The following is a 22,928-nucleotide window of genomic DNA, read 5'->3' on the forward strand; positions in this document are numbered from 1 at the left end:
ATTTTCCAAAATCGATCAAAATATGTTCATAGTAAGTAAACTACAACAGTTGACTTATTCTCCATAAGAATAACATGGGAATTTCAAAATTACAATTTTTTTGAATTTTCTCCGTAACAAATAGGCGCATAATAACACTTCAATATACTAAGTTATTTGTTTTTTTAAGCTCTACAAAATGGTTTAAAAAGAAATTGTGAAATTTCGTGTTTTTAGGGTAAAAAATGGGAAAACCCTAATTTTACCCCATAAAACCCCCCATAAACCCCCGTTCCCATAGTCCGATCATGCTGGTTCGCGAACTCATTCAAGTTTATCCCGCCTTACACCTTCAAACCAAATTTTATCAAAATCGAACAAAAATTACTCAAGTTATCGTGCGGATGGACACATATATCTATCTAATATATAAAATTCTCGTGTCACAGTGTTTGTCTGCAAACTCCTCCGGAACGACTTCACCGATCGTTATGAAATTTGGTGTGTAAATTCTGTAGGTATGCGAATCGGACGTAAACTATTTCCCGTTTCGAAATTCTTAAAAGGGCTCCGCCCCAGTGGCTCTGGAGTTTCCCATGTTAACCTTATGAGAAATGGAATTAATGAATCTTAACAGCTGTTTCAATTAAACAAGTTGGTTCTGTTCTATGATGTTCAATAGCATTAAAGTTACAAGGATTACCAACAGGGTGCAGCACTATTATTTCTTTTACATTTATGACAACAGCTAATTTGCAACCAAAAGGTGAGTGAGCGTAGCGAACGAACTTCAACCTGGAGGCGAGTTAGCGTAGCGAACGAGCTAACCTGAAGGCAAGTGAGCGCAGCGAACGAGCTCCAAACTAAGGGTGAGTGAGCGTAGCGAACGAGCTCCAACCCAAAGGTGAGTGAGCGTAGCGAACGAACTTCAACCTGGAGGCGAGTTAGCGTAGCGAACGAGCTAACCTGAAGGCAAGTGAGCGCAGCGAACGAGCTCCAACCTAAAGGTGAGTGAGCGTTGCGAACGAGCTTCAACCTAAAGGTGAGTGAGCGTAGCGAACGAGCTCCAACCCAAAGGTGAGTGAGCGTAGCGAACGAACTTCAACCAGGACGTGATTGAGCGATGCGAACGAGATCATCTTGAAAATTAAACGTAACGGTACTTTCTTTCCATCGGTATGTCTTAGGGGAAACCTATAACTTAGGCGATACGAAGTTCGCCGGGTCAGCTAGTATATATATATATATATATATATATATATATATATATATATAGATATATAAAAATTTGAACAAATGGTGTTTTTGGCCTCTGGGGACATCAAAATGAAAAAGTAAATCGGTCCCGGGCTTAGGTCTTACCATGAGACCTACGGTAATAGCTACTTCCCTATAGAGGGAAATTCGCTAAAAACCGTACAAAGCACGAAGTATCTCAGTCATCCATTTCATTGTTCAGTTAAGAGTAATATTACTAACGGTTTTCTCTGTCACCACACATCCTAGGACACTAGGCTATAGTTCGAAACTGTTTTCGTAGAGGGTCAAGACATTGTCACTTAGATACAATCCATTGGGGATTTTCGGGATTTGAGCCCTGGACCTATGCGGCCGAAGTCCCGCACTCTACTAGCTCGCTCTGCTCAATGTACCTTCCCACACTGACACTGTGTAATGTTCATTAACTGGAAACTTATGTACAATCACCACTCCAAAAAAATAATTAGGACGCTAGTGTTTTAAAAACAACAGGTGAGTATATGTTGTGTTACAAATAACCGCACGTCTTCACTTTTCACCCACCCCTTCGCAATCGATACCCCACACCTCCGACCTCGCGACCCGATGCGATACGATGCGATACGATACACCGTATTAGCGCGTGTGGGCGGAGGGGCGGTTGTGGCGATCGATCCACGACAGTGGCGCGCGCCGTAGCCGTTCTACACCCAGCTCCGAGCAAATCTCTGGATTTTCACGGATAACCGCGGGGGCGAGGCCCGGGGTGTCACGTCGAGGCTCGGGGGAGGTGACCAAGGATGGCGACGAGGAAGCGGACCACCGCGGAGTCCGGGGCCCGAGGTGGGGCGGACCTATGAGTGTTCTGGATATGTCTTCTGTCGCGAGTGTCAGTCCGGGGCTTTGCCTCATTCAGTGTCTCTAGCGCAGTCTAGGATGGATCCCAAGATTATGGAGTGATGGCAAGAGAGGTAGGTGAACCCGTGAACCTGTGGAACCGCAGTGTTGTGTATCCTGCACCCCACATCCTCCTGGTCTGATACCCTTATTTACGGGGTTCCTTACAAAAACGTGTATACAATTTATAATGTATTTCACCACAATACGGGGTTTAAAGGGCTTAACACCCCGTAAACGTATAACGTGTTTAAACCATTAGAATGGTAATCGATTTAAAAAAATATTTAAATTATTATATTTTTTATTTATAATTTGAATTAGCTACTTTTTTTTAAATCATACCAAATTTACACTCCTTTAATTTTCAATTTATTTAACACTGTAAATTACTGCATAAACGTACACACATGGAAACGTAAGCAATTTTAATTTCACTACAATTTAACACGTCGATACGATACTACAAATAAATATCGATATAGGAGTGGATCTATTCAAGAATGTGCCATAAAAATAAGCGAATGGACGAGCCCGCTGTGCCATTAGGCTGACCTACTTCCGTACAAAACAGGTCAAATATTTACCACAGCCAGATAAATATTGAATGAGACTCTGTGTGGACCAGGTGTTCTAGGGTACTTGGGCTTCGCCCCATTGGCTTCCCAGCGGTTTTGTTTCGACCGGAAAATCTTTCCAGTCAAAAGCGAAAGGAAGATAATTTCCTGCCAAAAGGGAGTCGCAGCGCCGCCATATTTGTAACCTCACAGCTCAGACTGCTTTCATATTCGTCTATTTTACTTCTTCGGTTTTTCCAGACAGTGTTCGTTAGTATTGGTAATTCGTTTTTACTTCGCTAAGGAAATGTCGATAGGTTGCGGTGTTATATTTGAATGCGAGAATTTTTTACGTATTGAATTTTACGAAATGTTTAGGTTTGCTAGGAGTACATTGAAAATTAAACTCAAAAACATTTGATTGTTGGAAAGCGGAAATTTTTAAATGAGTTTTTATTGTGTAAGTTTTCGGATATAATACAGGATTCATACTTTCCTTGTATGCACTTGGCGAGTTTTTCTTCCGGCCTTGATAAAAATCTGTTCGATCGGTTTTATTGTGGTTGTAATGTTTTCTTGGACAGTTTTAATTTTGGATCGAAACTTCCAAGTTGCAATGAACTTCAGTTGGGTATTGAAGACGTATCATTACCGTATTGAAAACACTACTATTTTTATAACAATCCAAGTTGACAGTTTTTGTAAGGTTTTCCTGTATAAAATGTGATAGATGGTTGCACTGACCCAGCCGAAATTTTTAGGGAGGGATCAACTTCCTTTTTCAAATCCTTAAAGCGTGTATGTACGTGTTTTATGGAAACTCATTTCAATTCAAACCCCCTAAACGCTGTCTTTCGTAATAAACGTTTTTCTTATTTCCGCTCCAAACATAGGCCTAATGTTGTAGGCCTATAGCTTTTATGGGAAAATTAAATATTTCAAAATAGATATGTCCGTAGATATGTATTTTTTTAAATATGTATAACCTAAATCATTTGCTAACTAAAATTATTTGTCCTTAACTCGTGTTTTGAAACATCCTGATTTTGTTTTAGATATTCAATTACATAAAACAACAAGATCGCACAGAACGCAATTTAAGACCGATAATATCACTATATTCACTTAACTCAAAATATGTTTTTCTTTTTTAAATCTCTATGCGATTTGATCCTGAAATGATATCACAGTAGTTGATATCTGCAAAGATGCTTAAAAGAGGTTAAGAAAAGTTATCTGAAATGTCAGGCCTATCTGTGTACCTTTAGTTCATGCTTAAACGGCTGTTGCGTATCTCTGCAACTTGCAGACTGCAAGGATCCTTAAAATTAAAAAAAATATTACTACTTTCGTCTCTAAGATACATTAGGTACTGAATTTAAAGTCGTTGTAGCCCTGAAGACATATTTAAATTACACGATTAGTTGTGTACGGTACCTCCGAAGCTATCATTAATTCTTAAATGATATCCGTATACACTCGCAATGCTAGCTGTACACATTTAGTTGGTCCTTAAATGACAGCTTTGTAAAGGTCCTTAAATAATGGCTTCAAACTACTGGCACGCCCATTAATTGGCTAATAGAAATTAATAGATCTGTAACGTTCCTTAAATTCCAGTCTAGATCCGTAACGTTCCTTAAATTGCAGTTAAGATCAATAATATTTCTTAAAGTGTAGTCTAGATTATTAAGGTAACACAGTACTCAAATAAAAAAAAAATTTTCCATTATTTAGTTTTGTAGAACAGACTTTTCTTAACACGTAGATAATAAAAATTAAGGAAGAAAAAAATTATTTTTAAAATTTTTAGCTACTTTTATAAACTATTGCAGCCTAATTTAGCATGTCCAAGGTCCTACTACTAATCAAGACGCAGAGGGTACGCCGTCAAATATTAAATTTTTTTTTAACATTTGTTATTATTTAGTTTTGTAGAACACACTTTCCTAAACACGTACATACCAAATATTATGGAAGAAAAAATTATTTTAAGCTATACAGCGACTTTTATACACTCTTACTTTAGCATGCCCAAGGGTCCTACTACTACCCGTGACAGGGGGTACTTTTGTCGTTTTGAAAGTGAAGTGGTTTTTAGTCAGGTACACTTTTCTTCCTCAATTATAATCCAATTTCAATAAAAATTGGTGTGTGTGTTCCTCATATGGTAAAGGAACAATAATAAGAATCAGTTTCCATGACAACCAAAAACCTTTGAAATAAAAAAATATTTTATGTTAAAAAATTACAAAATATTTTATAAAATTTTTAAAATCATACTTATAATTTAATTTTGCTCAAACACTTTTTTTGCTTCATACTATTGTTGGTAATAATGTATTAAACTTAGTACAAAAATCTCAAGTTGATAGGTTAATATTTGTAAAAGTTATGTGTACCTAAAAACTGTCATTTTAACATGGGCGGGATAGGGAGTACTGTGTCACCTTAACGTTTTTGAATTGCTGTCTAGATCCGTAACGTTCCTTAAATTCCAGTCTATATCTGTAACGTTCCTTAAAGTGCAGTCTAGATAATATGTAACGTTCGTTAAATTGCAGTCTAATTATGTGACGTTCCTTAAATTGCAGTCTAGATCTGTAACGTTCCTTAAAGTGCAGTCTAGATATGTAACGTTCCTTAAACTGCAGTCTAGATATCTAAAGTTCCTTAAATTGCAGTCTATATATATATAACGTTCCTTAAATCGCAGTTTAGATATGTAGCGGTCCTTAAATTACAGTCTAGATATGTAACGTTCCTTAAATTACAGTCTAGATATGTAACGTTCCTTAAATTGCAGTCTAGATATGTAACGTTCCTTAAATTGCAGTCTATAAATGTAACGTTCCTTAAATTGCAGTCTAGAAATGTAATGTTCCTTAAATTGCAGTCTAGATATGTAACGTCCCTTAAATTGCTGTCTAGAAATGTAACGTTCCAATAATTGCAGTCTAGAAATGTAACGTTCCTTAAATTGCAGTCTAGTTATGTACATAATGTCCCTTAAATTGCAGTCTAGAAATGTAACGTTCCTTAAATTACAGTCTAGAAATGTAACGTTCCTTAAATTGCAGTCTAGATATGTAACGTCCCTTAAATTGCTGTCTAGAAATGTAACGTTCCAATAATTGCAGTCTAGAAATGTAACGTTCCTTAAATTGCAGTCTAGATATGTCACGTTCCTTAAATTGCAGTCTAGAAATGTACCGTTCCTTAAATTGCAGTCTACATCGGTAACGTTCCTTAAATCGCAGTCTAGGAATATAACCTGTAAGTGAAAATTAAATTTAAATCGGAGACGAGCTTCTAACCCTATCACAATAATAAATTTAACGTTTAAGAAATCAGTTCTTATTAAAAGATTTATATCTCGGGTTGGTAATACATCACAAAGTTCTTCTGGTCTCAAATTACTTATTAAATGTTTGGCTTTAATTTTATTAAGCACTAAATAAAATATGACAAATTTAAAATGAGTCATGGACCTTCATTTAACATTATTTTTTTATTTGTCTTTGGTTAAAAACATATATCCGAAAAATTTGCGATTAGGTATAGTTAGTTTTTTAATCAAAAATAGGCGAAACCCATCGAAATTGACGGTTAAATTCAAGGTTTACGATAATTCATCCCACTCAGTTAAGTAGAGTGTTTACCATGGATAATACATGCTTCCTTAGTATATTTCTCATCCTTATGGATCAGCCGACGACAATTTTATTGTTAGTTCCGTTCGGTGTACAGTAGAGGTCGTGTTTTGTTTACAATTCGTTTCTTGTTATTTCAGTCATTTAAAACCTCGTTAATAACTAGTTATATAGCTAAAGAGTAAAGCACAAATCATGAAATTACCGCTGAAATAATATAAACAAAATTTCGTTGTCACTAGCGATTAGTGTCACCAACATGAATTAGACACGAAAAAGACCTTCAAATTTTACAATGGGATGTTAATATTACCTGAATAAATTGTTACATCTCCTTTTGAAACCCCCTTCGGTTTTATTTGAATCGCGACAGTGGATCGCCATCTTTTTTAGTAAACACAACCTCAATTTGTAAATATAAGTTTGTAAATTGTAAAATTTACAATTCACATACTATTTTTATGGAATAAGTAAATTGTTGTAGTTTGCTTGTTTATTGATTTATTTTGATCAAACTTGGAATATTAGTTTATTTTATATTAAAATATCAATAGCTTGGTATTATAATAAGCTATTGATATTTTTAAGGGAATATTATAGTGAAAATTCAATCAGGCTAACGGCTATTCGCTTAGTCTGCAGGTTTGCTGCATCGGGGGGATTGTTTTAATGAAGTGGTAGCTAAATGAATGGTTTCACTAAACATAACTTTAGAACGTTTCAAGAACAAATAGTAAACATATACCTAAATAAGAGAAAAGCGCAGAAATTAATTTTTCTTACCTTTTAACCTGAATTGTATTGTCAACGAATCGAAGATACATACTTTACAACGCCTAATGTAAAGCCATAAGTCTATTTTTTTTCTTTTGGACAACACTCTGAAAATTAATCTCTAGAATGGTTGGGTCCAGTTAAATCGGTACTCCTTCATTTTATCATTTAAGGACCAACTAGAATGTTATGTGATAATCGTTGCATGAAATTTTCAACATTTTTCGTGCATGTTTTCACAATTTTGTTTTGTTAATTAAGCATATCCTATTCCTATTATACTAATATGAGCAATGTTTGCTTGTATTCTTGCTTGCACAAAGATCTCGAAAACGGCTAAGACGATTTTCTTCAAATGTTGTAAATAGTTTATTTCTGGCCTAAAAACGTGTTTACTGCAGTTAGAACTGCCAACAAAAATCTAATTACGTAGAAAAATGAGAACTAAAGTCTAAATTTTTTAACATTGGCCTTACGGGTTGCTATGTTGGTTGAACAAAATAACAAGGAAAAGGTAAACAAAAGACATGTAACATGTGTAGTATAATAAGCCATCCACAGTAAAATAGTAAATTACAAAATACATTACAAAGGGAAAACATCAGTTGTATCTATTAAGCAAAGATTACACTGAAGATTACTGTATACATTGTAGTAAAGGCTAGCAGTGCAGAGTGTGGGAAGCGTCTGTGGCAGTTAGATTAATGTATCTGTACCATGGGAGGGGAGAGGAAGAGGTCCAAAACGTAGGAAGTGGTGTAGGAAGTAGTAAAGGCTAGGATTGCAGAGTGTGGGAACCGTATATGGCAGATAGATTAATGTATCTGCAATACTTAAATGCTCGTGGGAAATCGCTAGTTTTCTCTGAGAGCAGTCTCTGGAGGAAGGAAACAGGTCCAAGGCGTAGGAAATTATGAAGGAAGTAGTATAGGCTAGCAGTGCGGATTGTGGGAACCGTCTGTGGCAGTTATATTAATGTGTCTCTGCAATCATAAAATGCTATGAGAAGGGAAAGAAACAGGTCCACGGCGTAGGAAATGATGAAGGAAGTTGTAAAGGCGAGCAGTGTGGTGTGTGGGAATGGATTAATGTATCTGCAGTACTAAGACTGACCTCAGAGTAAACTAATGATTTTCCCCGAGCAAAGCTCGGTCCCCAGGTACTTAAATCGTTTAAGACATTATTGTAAACGGTTGTTACCAATAAATAAATTAAATAAACAATGAATTATTATTCAAGACAAGGACGTGACCATGGCCTTCTCTAATACAAGGCCGCGGTGAGACAAAAGTGGCAACGCCGCCGCCCCGGCCTGAACAAACAGCTGTTGCTCTAGTGGAGCGTGCGCAATGTTGACGTTTACATGGTGAGACAAAAGTGGCAACACCGCCGCCCCGGCTTGAACAAACAGCTGTTGCTCTAGTGGAGCATGCGCATGTTGACGTTTACACGTTTTTTATTACTTCCATTACCATGGCAATAGGCCGGTGCGACGTTGCCACACACCACCGTGGCCTTGTTGTGGTGTTCGTTCGCATTAAACATGGTTTAGACAGTTCCAAAAACAATATTAAATAATGATTAGGCCTACTTGTGGGCCAGTAACATCATAGGTTAATAGTCTCGTGTCTGTTCTAGTATTCGTGGATACACGTAAATATAAATAAATTATATTCGAATCTTAACTGTAACAGCAATATAAATTTAAAATGGTTTAGGTTACCTTTTGCGTCGAACGATCCTTGTGTAGTAATTGATAACTACAGCTGTTTCATGCCGCTGGGGCACATCTTCAGGTTGTAGAGCGTCAAGATAAAATAGCTGTCATCCGTGGATGATTTTGTCGAAATAAATATTACACAGAAAACACAAATAATGAAACATTTAAATACACGAATTTAACAAACTTGGCCAAGTGACAAACTGACAAACACGCAAGACAGGCGCCGGTGAATGTTGCGTCATGACTGCGGGCGTGTGTCCAAGCATCAGCTGTTACCCCCTCCCCCCTACTCCTTTATCAGGTATTTGTGGGTGTTTATCCTTACTCAAATGCAACGATTGCCCGAGCTTCTACATCGGCCAAACTGCTCGCTCGTTCGCTACTAGATTTAAAGAACATCTACCCAAAAAGAACTCCAAATCAGCATTTGCCAACCACATTATTAACTCAAACCACAACTACACAGATATACATAATAATTTGGAAATTATGCATTTATGCAATAAAGGCAGATATATGGACACAATAGAGGAATTCGAAATTTACAAGGCATCCAAAGAACACCCTGACCATCTATTAAATGAACAAACTTCATTCAGATCAAACATTATTTACAATACTGCCATTCAACTAGACCAAAACAAAACAGGTCCTGATAAAGGAGTAGGGGGGAGGGGGTAACAGCTGATGCTTGGACACACGCCCGCAGTCATGACGCAACATTCACCGGCGCTTGTCTTGCGTGTTTGTCAGTTGGTCACTTGGCCAAGTTTGTTAAATTCGTGTATTTAAATGTTTCATTATTTGTGTTTTCTGTGTAATATTTATTTCGACAAAATCATCCACGGATGACAGCTATTTTATCTTGACGCTCTACAACCTGAAGATGTGCCCCAGCGGCATGAAACAGCTGTAGTTATCAATTACTACACAAGGATCGTTCGACGCAAAAGGTAACCTAAACCATTTTATATTGCAATTTTCGATCCAGAGGCTAACCCATCATGAAATATAAATTTGTTCGAGGAATTAAGTTTACACGAGTAGATTTAAATTTTAATGACCTAATCTCTATAAATATCATTTAAATAATTTGATTGAAAGCCCAATGACCAAAGACAGCAAATAACAGTTTAAACGTCTTGCTTCACGAGGAGCACTTTACCCATATACCCAGCGCATCCTCAGAATTTCAGAAACCTTCAAGTATTCACGATTTGAACCGTTCGAGCGATACTCTTAACCTTTATGACAAGTTAAAGGCCATTCAAAAATCACATTTAAGCCCACTGGTCCAGCCAATTAAAATGCTTTGACGGCTACCTACACTTATATGACCTCTATAAATCACGACTATTCGAATATCCGTGTTTGAGTGGGGGAGAGAGTGGGCAAAAGAGGGGGAGGGGATGTAGGTGGGAGGTCAAAGTTCACAGCGTGGGACCACAGATATTGTGGGAATTTTAGCCCAATTTGGGATTTTTTGGTGGCAGCGAGATAAGTTTGGGATATGAAATAAAATGTTGAAAAATCCAGTTTTAGCAGCTTGTGTAAAGTAGAAAAATAGTTATGACATAAAGGTGGTTTTTTGGAAGGTTTGGGATGAATTGGGATTTCAAAAGGCACGGTGTGGGATAAAGAGGGATTTTCACGACAGTACGTGGGATATTTTGCCCTTTTGAAGGGTAGCACGGCAGATATACAAACTCAGTAGTCAGTGTCAGTATAAAGCGGTATGCTAGCGGTGCTGGTTCATTTGCAAGCGTCTCTCTTTCCCTCTTCGATTTGCGTTCTTCAGGTATGGTATGAACAGGATTGAAAATGTGTTACTTATTATTTATTGAACATCCTATAATGTGTGATGTGGACACATTTTTATATCACTAAGTAGTCGATTTATTTTTTTTTAAATTGTGTACTGTTTTGGCACACAATGTGCATAAAAGTCGTATTGTTAATTACATTTTTTATGTTTTCGTTTGACAGATAAGGGGTTACAAGAATGAAACAATATTTATCTCAATGAAACATTATTACACATTTCATCTTATGTTTTTGAATCTTTGCAAGAGTAGATGTTCAAAAAATCGTACCTGACCACTACATTAAAAAATAACTGATGCAAAAACATGTATTGCAATTATTTATCCTACATTGGTAAAACTGATATTTGACCAAGTTAAAAATTCTCGTCCTAAAACGTAGGCTTACAATGTATATGCATACTCTTTGAGCTTGTGGAAACACCATGTCAAGTCTTACAAGAAACTCCCTGTGGCACTGAACCGTGCATTAAATAAAGCAACAATGCATCAGCTGATCGGCAATGAAGTAAAGGATACAGGGCTGCCAACTCAGCTTCGTTTGACTTAAACAATAATTCTTGATAGGTACTTGTAATTTGGGTTGTTAAAAAAAACATGTCGATAGAATGGATTAGGTCAAGCTAACTTATCTTAGCCTACTAGAATGGCCCAGGTTTTGAGGTTGTGGGGTTGGTGTTATGATGTGATGAAATTGGTCGGAATTGGGGACTGAAACATCCAGGGGGCTTCCAGTGCTCGGATATAAAAAACCCCCATCAATTATTAGAGCTCTTAAAGACGAACAGTTTATGTATAAAATAGGTAATCGCATTTGCGAACATTCTAAAAACTAATCCAAACAATTACATGTTCAAAGTTATAGGTTAGTTGTTTATATTTTTCTAATGTTAGGCTCATATTATGTTGAAGTTCATGTACATCAGGATGCCATTCAGGCCCCGTTTTGTAAATATTGGAAGTAAGGTAACATATACATTGCTTGGTTTGTATGTTAATTTAACGAATTCAAGCAAACAGTGCAACAAAAAACTGTGGGCCTACAGTATCATTGTGTGTTAATCATCTTTAAGTTTCACATTTAAAACAGTTTTATTTATAAAATAGATGCTAAAACCCATATTTTTTACTTTTTACCTTTAATCTAGCTCTAGCTGGTTTAAAGAATTTTCTATATATAGGGAGTAAGCTAGACTGTAGGTCTCACGGTTAGAACTGGACTGGGGACCGATTTTCTTTATGTCCCCAGAGGCCAAAAACATGATTCGTTCAAATTCATAATAGTGTATATATAGCAAGTAAGCCCATGGTTAACGATTTTGCTAAATGTACATTTTTCTTATTTCAGGATCCTAGAGGAAAGAGGCCCTTCAAGATATGGGACAGTTGGAGAAACATAAGGAAAAGTTTGGTAGTCAACAGTCTTAAAGATCTTGAATTTCGAGGTAACTTTCCTTCATTATCTCTACTTTATATTTACTAATTGGGGCATAAATCATTATGAGAGGTGTAGCTAAGCCTGGACATTCTTCATGTGACAATGCAAACAGATTCTCAATGCAACAATGCAAACAGCTGATGTAATCGAGATTGATAACAGCTAATATTTATGGATGGCAGATGTCAAAATAAAATTAATTCATACTGGACCAACAGTTTTAAAAGTTAACATAAGTTAAAACAGAGAATGAACTTATACTAGGGTTGCTTTCAGAGAGGTGAAAGCCAGTTGAGCGGAACACACGTGATTTGATATTTGTATAAGTAACTAAATGTAAAAAGGTCAATAGATTTATTTACTAATGCTGGTTTTAAAGATTAAAATTATAATAACTCAAATTTACCTCTTCGAGAAGTGCATTATGGTAGTTTTGACCAGGAAAATATTACAGTAGTTGGAATCTGATATTAACATCCAAAAAGTAAAGTATAAAAATGAGAAAGGTAATTTAACATTCAAATGCAACGGCTACATTTTTCACCCTTACAATCGGTTAAAGTATTTAAGTATAAAAAAAACAGTAACTATAAAAAAACGAGTATTAAAGTATAACAACAGGAGGGGAAATTTGACATTTAAATTCAACCGTGCAACATAAAATGGCTGGAATGTAGGCCTAGTAGACTAAACTTATGTTTAATTAAAATGGAATTTAATTAAACATAAGTTATAAGTAAAATCGCATTCAGCTGATTTAAGTGAAAACAGAATAATATAATAAGTAGGGAAGACATGCCTTAAATATACAATGTAGATAATATAATTAGAAATTAGTAGCCTACTTCTGGACAGGCCTAGACAATTATCCATACCGTGGTTAAAAGTGTACTTCTATAAGCCCAGGTTTACTTATCAACGGTTGTAACTGGACGTATGTATAGTCCGTGGCTTGGCAATCAAATAACAGTATTTGTATAGGATGGGCTACTGTTATCAACATTTGAAATAACTGAATTGTTACCAAATTACTGTTTCACAAAATGCAGATTCCATTTTCAGCCGAGCCATTAAAATGAGGATTTGCCGAACAATTATTAATATTACAGAATAGTATATAATGATATACAACTTTTCACATTCCATAATTATATGTTAGTTTTGCTATGGTCAAAGGTACAAATCCAAATGTTCTCTTTTCTTTTTGTCAGTATGTAATAATTTGCTAGAATCATTGACTTTATATAAAGTCAAAGCTAGAATACTGTAGATGGTTTGTTAAGTTAAGACCATATGCAAGCATTTTTGAAATCGTTTCCCCGTTTAACCTTAACCAACTATTCCATTCCAAAAGTTAAAAAATTATATGGTGCAACACAAATAAACAACCCGATCGCCTACCTATAACCTACACTATACCTTCCTAATCTAACCTTACCTCAAAACACTTAATGTAGTCACGAATACTCATAAACCCCGACCTACCTCCCCACCTGCCTAAATCAGTGTTCAATCTGCGTTTTATCAATAAGTGTAATAACTTACTGTACCGTCGATGTAATTAAACATAATATAACCTATGAGGTATTATCGGATTAGATACCGATTTCGATGCGGTTCGATATATCGCTTATTAAATCCTGATTTCTAACATTGGCTGTTTCTAATCAGCTGGCAACACAAATAGGTTCCCAAGAAAGTAGTCACCGGTCCGTATCCCTCCGCTCCTTGTTTATGCTCCGCGCATTGAGAAAGTAGTTCAGTATATTTTCTCGATTTTCAGTGAATTCCGTGCCTTAAAAAAATGTTTTAACGGCATTTTCTTGTTTATTAAAATCATAGGAATGGTTTAAAATCGTTTAAAAGAAAAGTATAGAAAGTTCAGAAATACCTTATGATTCTCTTGTTTACATTTTTCTTGTAAACAAAAAAACTGTCATAGCTACTTTAGTCCCATAAGCCCAATGTTAAAAATTTTAAATTTTAAGTTCGTTTTAAATTGCATTAGCATTATCTAATTGAAATTTGTTTGTTTACAAACCATCTCATTATTAGTCTAAGTAGTCTTGTTAAGTTTGGCTGAAATGTGTTCAGCCGTTATTGAGTGATGGTGTTATATTGTTTGCATTGAAGTTGATCCCAAAGAGCTTCGCTCGCTTCGCTCGCTCCGCTCAATCAAATGAGGACACATCCCTAGTGAACAAAATTTTAATATACAGTAAAAAATGTATAGGCAGTAAAGTGTGTTATAATAATTTAAAATTTTCCAAAAATATTTCCGTCTCAATTTAAAAGATCCTGTTTTTTATGTATTTTTTATTAACTGAGAAAATAAACCTATCACAAACATTAACTGTTTCCAATTTTTCTTCAAGTTATGGTTGTACTAGAACAGCTGAAAATAAGAAGGTTGTACTGGAACAGCTGAAAATAAGAAGGTTGTACTGGAACAGCTAACAAATAAGAATAAGGTTGTACTAGAACAGCTGACAAATAAGAAACACCACTTAAGCAACAAAGAGGATAAAAATAATTAAAGCCACAATCATTGACTTTTGGATATTAAAGTAGGTATTACTTCTATATTGTGGACCAGCTAAATAACCAAATTAGAAAAAAAGCTCATAGTTAAATTAACTATGGAGTGCTGCAGCCTAGAATGATATTTCCCTTGAACTTTGATGCTGTGATAGTGAATGTGAAATCTTCTCCACCGCTATTTTCATATCCATCATCAATTACTGAGATGGGTACGCCACCTAGGTGCGTATTGAACAAATGGGTGAAGGATGAGTGTAGAATGGTGTTTGGTGATCTGTGTAGCTTACTGACTAAGATTAGCTGCATCATCAGTCCGGATCATTTATTTAAAGCCCAATGATCAGGCACATAGGCCGTGGCCGCGGTGTTGCCGCTTTTGAATCGCCACAGCATATTAGAGCTACAGGAGCATCTATGGAACTCCAATTTTGGGGGTAGCGTAAGTGACTAATCATCTTTGGTTCAAAGGTTAACTTTAAGAGAATTTCAATTCCAACCAAATAATGAGTCTTCCTTATAACAATGGAATGTTTGACAGGTAAAGAGAAGCTGAACGTTCCTCCCAATGAGCCAGTGAGACTAGTGCTAGAGTCGGACGGGACGCAGGTTGAGGATGGGGAGTATTTCCGCACTCTCCCCAACAACACTGTGATTCTGCTGTTGCGGCAAGGCGAGCGCTGGTATCCGACTGGTGTGGACGTCATACGTACAGGTACGTGTAATTGTGTCAATAGAGTTGCAAGAGGGATACGCATGCACACAAGAACCCTTCTCCCTCCACCGTCGCTTTTGTTATTTTGTACTTCTCAGCAATTAATTGCTGTCGGATTAATTTAATTACTAGCATCTAGTGTCGTGACTCTCCATTTTGTTGGGAAAGTTTCCCTCATCCCTTCATGCCATTATAAGTGACACAATCTTTACACAAATAAGTAATGATCGATTTTAATTAGCGCCAATCAACACCAATCACCACATCCTACCATCTTTCATGTATACCGTCTAATTAAAACAGTATGATTCTAAATATTTTTTTCACTATTTTTTTACTAGACATATTTTTATTTACTTTTGGTTATATAACATGCACTATGTTCTAAATAAGAAATTATTTATCTGTTCTAATGAATGGTGTGTACAGGTGAAAGATCTTTTTGTGTGAGTCTGGATATTCACTGCGATCAGCTTAATAATTGAAATTTGATTCCTCTTGGTGTATTGAGGCTTAAAACAGTCTGGGTAGTGTACTTAATAGATTTTGATTGACCCTTCGTGCTAAAATTGTTATCTAGAGCCTATTGGATTTGATTTAATAGGATTGTAACACACTCATGTACAACAGAATCTTGAGAATATCACACTTACCAGTATTACTTTTCTAAGCTTATCTTACTTTTCAAGCACTTTTCTGACACACCTTTTTTCTGTTTTAGCAATCTCAGCGATCCCGAAGATCGTATGTGAAACAATACATGCGCTTGAACTGCAGAATGAAACTCCCTCTTGGAAGATCATGGACAACAAAGGTCGAGTCACGGTCGTCCTACATTGGGACCAGCGGCAGCAAGGCAGTAGCAGGAGCGAGCCAGGAACGGCAGCGTCGAGCGGGACAGCGACACCCAAGAAACAATCTAGTCTGGTGATACAGACGAGTGTGGACTCGAGCGGGAAGAAGGAGACGCTGATCAATGATGTGTATCCGCCTCGCTATACGGCCAGTCCGCAGATCACGGTCATCAACCACGACGACATTTCCGCGTCCAGTTCCTACCACCACCCGCGCCTCACCAAGCAAGGGTCGTCGTTCGAGAGCTCGACGATCCACGTCCACACACCGGAGTGCGCCAACCACGCTCACCAGCCCTCCGTCTCTAGGAGTGGCTCCCCTAACAACAACAACAGCGAGTGCGACTTCCATTGCTGCGCGCTGCATGAGGAGGGACGCAAGATCGCGGTGCACAAGTCGGTGGCGACCTCCCCGATTCAAGACTCGCTGTCAACGTCGCCCCAACAGCACCCGTCGTCTATGTCAGACGGCTCGCGCAGGGCTGCCGGAGTGCCTAAAGGTCATGTTCGTTTTTTAGATGTCGAGGGCGGTCACCGACATGCCCCCGTCGACCACGAGAGTTCCGAGTCCGAAACGGAAAACACTGTCGTAGAAGACGAAGCTGTCACCACCGAGAAGTTTTTACTTTTGATAGACCAGCTGTCGGTAGATCAGAAGAGACACCTGACGATTAAAGATATCGGTATAATATTGGAAAGGTTGAGTTCCAAAATCCTCGACGTGGAGAGGTTGGACAGAGAGAGTGAGAGCGACGATTGCTACAACTGGACGATCAAAGCGACGATCCGAGGGGACGTTCTTCGAGAGTTGGGCGTCATCTACAATGGTAACTACTACGCCATCTCTGAACACCCTGGATATAAGGAGGAGTCAGAAGAAACACGAGAGGATGTCGAGGAGGAGGAGGAAGAGGACGACAGACTGTAACTAGGCGGCGTGTTTAGTTTAGTTTGTTTAAATAACAAAGTTAAATTTCCAGTGGTTTAATATATTAAAACATAGGATTTTTATAGATTTTTAGTGTCTAAAGGGTGCTCATAACCCCTGTTGAAAATTTATTGTGTTACTCGGTGGTGAAACGCCCGCGTATTTCTTCCACACCCCGTTACCGTACTCCCTAAACTAGATGAACGAAGGCAATCACGTGTTTTAAACCAAAAACTCCACTGTATACTAGTTTTTTTAATTACGTGCGTCGTGTATAAAAACGTTTCGTTGTTATCGTGCGTGTACGACTCGAACCTCCGAGTGACGCGGTTATGTAAACTCAATATTTTTACGGCAGAACTACTATGGGCGTTGGTTGTGCAGTGTCCACCGTCTCCACCGCTGGGACTTTCCATTTATTCACCTTTTTCCATTTAGTGAGTCGACTGTGTTTTTACAACTCTCCTCCATTTATTACAACTTTAGATACATTTGAGCAATAGTATACTATAAATAGTTGTTTTATTATACGTTGATAATTAGTTGGTAATCAGTATTAAGGTTGTGCTCTACTGGGGTGGAGAGTTCTTCTGAATAGCTTGGTCAAGGCCTATGGCTGTGAGGCGTGTGCCAAACCATTACTAGTGTTTTCTATAGAATTTTGTACTTTTATTTGCTGTTAGAATTTACAATTATTTCAACAGGTACTTAAAACATCATAAGAAGTAATTTGATAAAAGATATCCACCATTTTAACTAATACATTGATTCTATCACAGAAAAAAAAATTATTTTAAAATATTGTATAAATATCCAATTAGATTTTGTATGATAGAAGAAAAGTTGTTTTAATATCATAGACACTACTTAGAAAAAATTGTAAAATTCAAAAAGTTTATCTTATCTTTAACTACATATAACAATTTAAATTGACACAATAATTTAAGCAAACTAGTGGGCAAAATATTGAAAATAGTGCAAAAATATTCAGCTTCACAATTGTGCAAAATACCCACCTGAAATGAGACACTGAAAGATAAAAATGTAAAACCAAAAAGATTTAATGCAATTAGTATAACTAATAAATATAGTTTTTTATTTCAATAATACTGTGGATGGGTTGGTTGAAGAGTGATATGTTTTATCTTTAACGTTATCAGGTAAAACAGGTCACAGTCTAAATAATCCATACATATCAAAAAATGTGTTTGCATTTCTAAAAAGTTACCATAAAAACAACTACAAATACCAATGATATTTCCACTCAACAATTCAACAAAAATGTTATCTGCATGACAACATTTTTTTAGTTCACTTAAAAATATTTTCAAAATATATTCTCTGCAATCAAAGTTTACAGATTTTGTTGTATTTAAAAATAACCAGACCTACATTTCAGTTATTTTAACTTTGAATTATGTTTGACATTTGTGTTGGAACAAGAGTAGTATTCACCAAATAACCAATTAAAAATGCTAGCTAACTTGACAAACTGTTGAGAAAGATTTATTTTCCTAAAAAATTTTTTTTTCTTAACAGTTTTCGCTTATCCTGTATATCATCGCCCCTATAAAATACAGTAAATCACTCTAAAGTAAGTCGACCCATATCAAATCCAAACCTAGTAAATCACCCCATAATTCAAAATACTTCTAACAAGTCAGCTGATTTTCATATCCACTTGAGATTATTTTTTCCGACTCATCGTCTCAATTTTGTATTTTATTGACCTTGTAATGCCAAAGTCATATCACAAGAAGAGGTCTCCTTCCCACAAACTTACGAGCATTGAAGGCGAATCATTCTAAAACAAGTAAGTAGGCTCAAACATTTAACACTGCCGTATATTGCAGTTGTGAGCAATTTTTAGTTTTTGTAACATTTTTTTACTCGTATCATTTATCATCCCAAGTAACCCTGTTCTTTGTAAACTTTATCTTGTAAAATTTTCATCGTCATAAAATTACATCCATTACTGTACTACGAACAATACACAAATTATATTGAAATCTGTGTAAGCTACAGTATTAAAATTTTTTATTGGTTCTATAAGGCCGCAATGTACAAAATTGTTTTCAGCAAACTAAATGTAGCCATGTATGTAGTCAAAAGGTTTTGAGTTGTATAAGACCCCAAGGTTGCTTATGAAATTTTCCCTATCAAATTAAGCAACTAATGTTGAATTGTAATTTAAAGAATCGACGAACTAAGCTAATAAAACTTAAAAATATGAATTGATAAAAAACTAAATTAGTTATACTGTACATTGTTATAAAACTGATTCCTACATACATCTCTTGTGAAATAAGGTAACTCAAATAATGATTACATAAAAATGTTCTGTTTGTAAACTTTCAGGTGGTGCTAAAACAAAATGTGTGATTTAAAATAGTAAAATCATTGTTTACTTAAAGTCTATCACTGAAATAATTTTAAAGCTGCGATAATAGTACTTTTTAAAAGCATCACTCAGACGAATCATTTGAATTATTTATAAGCATCGTTTACTGGATTACATGGCAGATACTTGGTTGTGATCAATTTCAAATGATTTCCACCATTACCTTTCCAACAAGTCATGGAATAGCATAGAACAAGTCTTAAAGCACAAAAATTGAGTGTTAACGTGAATTTGTTTGATAGTGCTCTAAAATAATAACCTAGTTAGCGTACGGAAGGACTCAATTTATAAATGTTGATATCGTCTTGTGTAGTGAAGGATTGAAGTGTCACCAGCTTCATTTAATTTCGTGTGAGTGACTGGATGTTATAGCTCAATCATTTTCCTACTTTACGCTATTCGTGCCAAATTACTTTTGTGCCAAGACTATGCAACTTCGATGTATTAATAGTTTTATTAAAATATAAATATGTATAGTATTTGGTACAGTGTTAAGCAAAAGTGATTTTAAAACGTTTTATATGTTAATGTTCTGTTTGTCCACATTGACTGCAATGGTAAAATGTTATCTGAAGAGTTAATAAGTACAAATGTATCGAATAGGGTTTCTGTTAAAGTGTAAATAAGAAGTTTCAAAATCAAGCTTAAGGTGTGGGAAAGCAAAACGTAATCATATGTATTATATATCACAGATTCAGTAAGTCAGCCTGTAAAATAATTCAGTAAAAGGTTGATTTTATCATAATTAGAGCAGATTTTGTAAACTAGTATAATAGACATTGTAAAACTTATTAAAGCGTATTAACACTTTGAAAGAGGTTTGGCAGCAAAAAAGAAGGATTTTGAGACTTTATGACATGCGATTGTTAATATTCAGTTCCTTTCACAAACAATATTTTGATAAATAAACTAGAAAAAGTGTCAAAACTATTTTTACAGAAATAAGTGTATTCAAACTATTGCACACCAATGAGTTTTACTTTGTGTTAATCTATTTGTGCAACAAACAAGATGTTTTCCAAAATTTAAAAACAGACAAAAGATATAAGTACACTCTTAAAATTAAAGAATCCAATGATTAACAACTTGTTCAATTTGTGAACAAAAGCAAATTAAAATTATATATTCAACTGAATTTTAATTTGCCAGCTCTATAGAATTATAGAGCAATGGCAAGCCGAAACAGTAACTAATTTAGCTACTTTCAGAGTATTCGAGATAACCTTTGCTATACTAGTCGATTCAAAATCACCCAATAAATGCAATAGACCAAATTAATATTCAAACATGAAGAAAGATGCGAAAAACGGTAAATTTTCAAACATTCTTAGCTGTCTATCCTACTATTGCAAGTGTGAGCGCAGGCGCTTCACACATGACCCGACATTCATTTTACCGATTACCTCAAACATCTTATAAAAGTAGAACCAACAGCCTTTAGCTTCCGCTGAATTTCATTGTGAAAGTTAGCTCTTGGAAATTACGGGTTTATAATGAGATCCCCTAAAGAATTACAATACTCCGGTTATAATTTCCGTATGGCGTGAATGCATGTATGAATGCGGGCTTTTACGACGTTTCGTTCAGTGATCTATGGAGTTTCCGTTGATTCGACAGCATCAATAAACAGATTGTGATGGCATTGAGCCACGTTTCGATTTGTTAAGTTTTACCTAAAGTACTTTTATCAAATAAAGGTTTACACTTGGTTTACAGATGGTGTTATTTTACATTAAGGCCTGTAAATTGTTAAGCTCAAAACAGTGTAATAAGTCTCATAATCTGACAATCGCTCAGATCTTGGGCACCTTTATTGAAATGTTCTGTAAATATTTATAGAAGTCGTAAGTTTATTTGTGTGGACGGCCGCTACGGCCATCTGTTAATGTTGTCTGTACAGCAGACTGAGGGAAAACATCTTGGAAATTCAACTTTATCGTTTTATTTCAGCTGTGTGAAGTTTTTTATATTCTAAAGCTAAATATTTGTTTTCTATGCAGTAAATTAACAATTATATGATTAATTTGTATTTACTATATTGAATTAAAGATAGAAGAGATTTTGTGTTAGTGCAAGTTAAAATGAATATAGAGTACCAGAATAATGTCCACAAATAAATATTCCAATGATTTTGCAATTAAATAATGTTTTTACTGTTATTTTTCAGCTTTACCTGGCAACTATTTAATACTTAAATAGTTAAATTAAATGATTAAAACTAAATTTAAAGTTTATAAATCATTCTTGATTTTAGTTCTATAAAAATAAAAATGTACACTAAAAAACACGACTAAAAATTAAGATGTTTTCCCGTGAAAGATGTGTAGAAATTATTGTAAATTATTAGAAAATGCGTAATACATTTTGTTGAATTAATTATGTTATCCTAAAGTACTCTATTTACCTGTTGTTAAGTTCTCTTGCTCATGATGAGTTTTGAACCACATGTAAAATAGTTTTGTTACAGTGTGTCGGACCGAATGTGAAGCTCAACCGTGTTTTTTCGTTGTGGTTGACAAGTGTTTTAGTTGTTACTCGACTCGGCCCGCGCTGGGCTCATGTAATATATTATTCTCTTTCTAAATTTGTATTCAGACGTACCAGAACAGTGGACCGCATAGTCATCGGCGATAATTTTTTAATATTCTAAAGATCGGAAAAAATTTTCCAATGAACTAGTTTTTGAACCACGTTCAAAGCGTACAACAATAAGTTCTATATCCCTCGACTACGGCGATATTGGCGGGTGACTGCGGGTTCACGGGTCTGGTGCGGGACAGCTTGGCGGACGAACGGACTTCGTACGAGGTAGCGACGCCCATGCTAATCTCCACTGCCAGTACCAACAGCGATCGGATCGTTCAACCGTTTGTTCGTTCTGTAAGTGTGAGAATGTTTTTATTGGCCAGAGGGGCAAGTCATACTTGATTAATATTAATACAAATAGGTAGATTTTAAGTAAAGTTAATCCAATGCGAACATGCATTGTGGTTTAACACTATGACGACTAATTATATTTGTTCGTTATTATAAAGCAAATTATATTTCATTTTCAAAAAAATTTAAAAACAGATGTGTCGTTTGATTTTCCACCTATCCAGTTTCAGATTGCAGTAGTGTGGAAGTTGTGAAGATGAAGATATGCTTTGTAAAGCGTAATGTTGGTGGAGTAAAATGATGGAGTACTAAAAAAACATTTTAGTTAGATTAGAGACACCTACACCTCAATGGAAGCGTATACATACAAGTTTATTTGTGTACTATTTGACAATTGTTTCCAAATTATTAAGTTAAACTGAGAAAATTCATATGATAATCGATTGCTAAGATTAGATTAGCTATTGGAGGTATTCCATAGCCTCCTCTAGTTGATGAGTGGCAAAGTCATGTTGGCTGCCATGGTAATAAA

The 22,928-nt window shown here is 35.8% G+C and overlaps 1 protein-coding gene across 1 annotated transcript; it reads left to right on the forward strand.

Moving 5' to 3' along the window:
* The first annotated feature begins 1,900 nt into the window (after positions 1-1,900).
* LOC129002497 (uncharacterized) lies at positions 1,901-22,568 on the forward strand. The gene is made up of 4 exons (XM_054430342.1): positions 1,901-2,189; positions 11,994-12,090; positions 15,163-15,336; positions 16,058-22,568. Exons 1-4 carry the CDS (start codon positions 2,178-2,180, stop codon positions 17,116-17,118), a joined length of 1,344 nt encoding a protein of 447 aa, XP_054286317.1. The 5' UTR covers positions 1,901-2,177; the 3' UTR covers positions 17,119-22,568.
* Positions 22,569-22,928: the final 360 nt, after the last annotated feature.

Source organism: Macrosteles quadrilineatus, unplaced genomic scaffold (genome assembly GCF_028750875.1).
Source record: "Macrosteles quadrilineatus isolate MER2022 unplaced genomic scaffold, UCM_ALF_1.0 Scaffold_9__3_contigs__length_116548681, whole genome shotgun sequence".
In the NCBI taxonomy this organism is placed as follows: Eukaryota; Metazoa; Arthropoda; class Insecta; order Hemiptera; family Cicadellidae; genus Macrosteles; species Macrosteles quadrilineatus.

Bases quoted from the DNA above. Each gene is read 5' to 3' on its own strand.
- LOC129002497 (XM_054430342.1), top strand. The intron at 12,091-15,162 runs GTAACTTTCCTT...AATGTTTGACAG, and splicing joins TAAAGATCTTGAATTTCGAG to GTAAAGAGAAGCTGAACGTT. The intron at 15,337-16,057 runs GTACGTGTAATT...TTTCTGTTTTAG, and splicing joins TGTGGACGTCATACGTACAG to CAATCTCAGCGATCCCGAAG.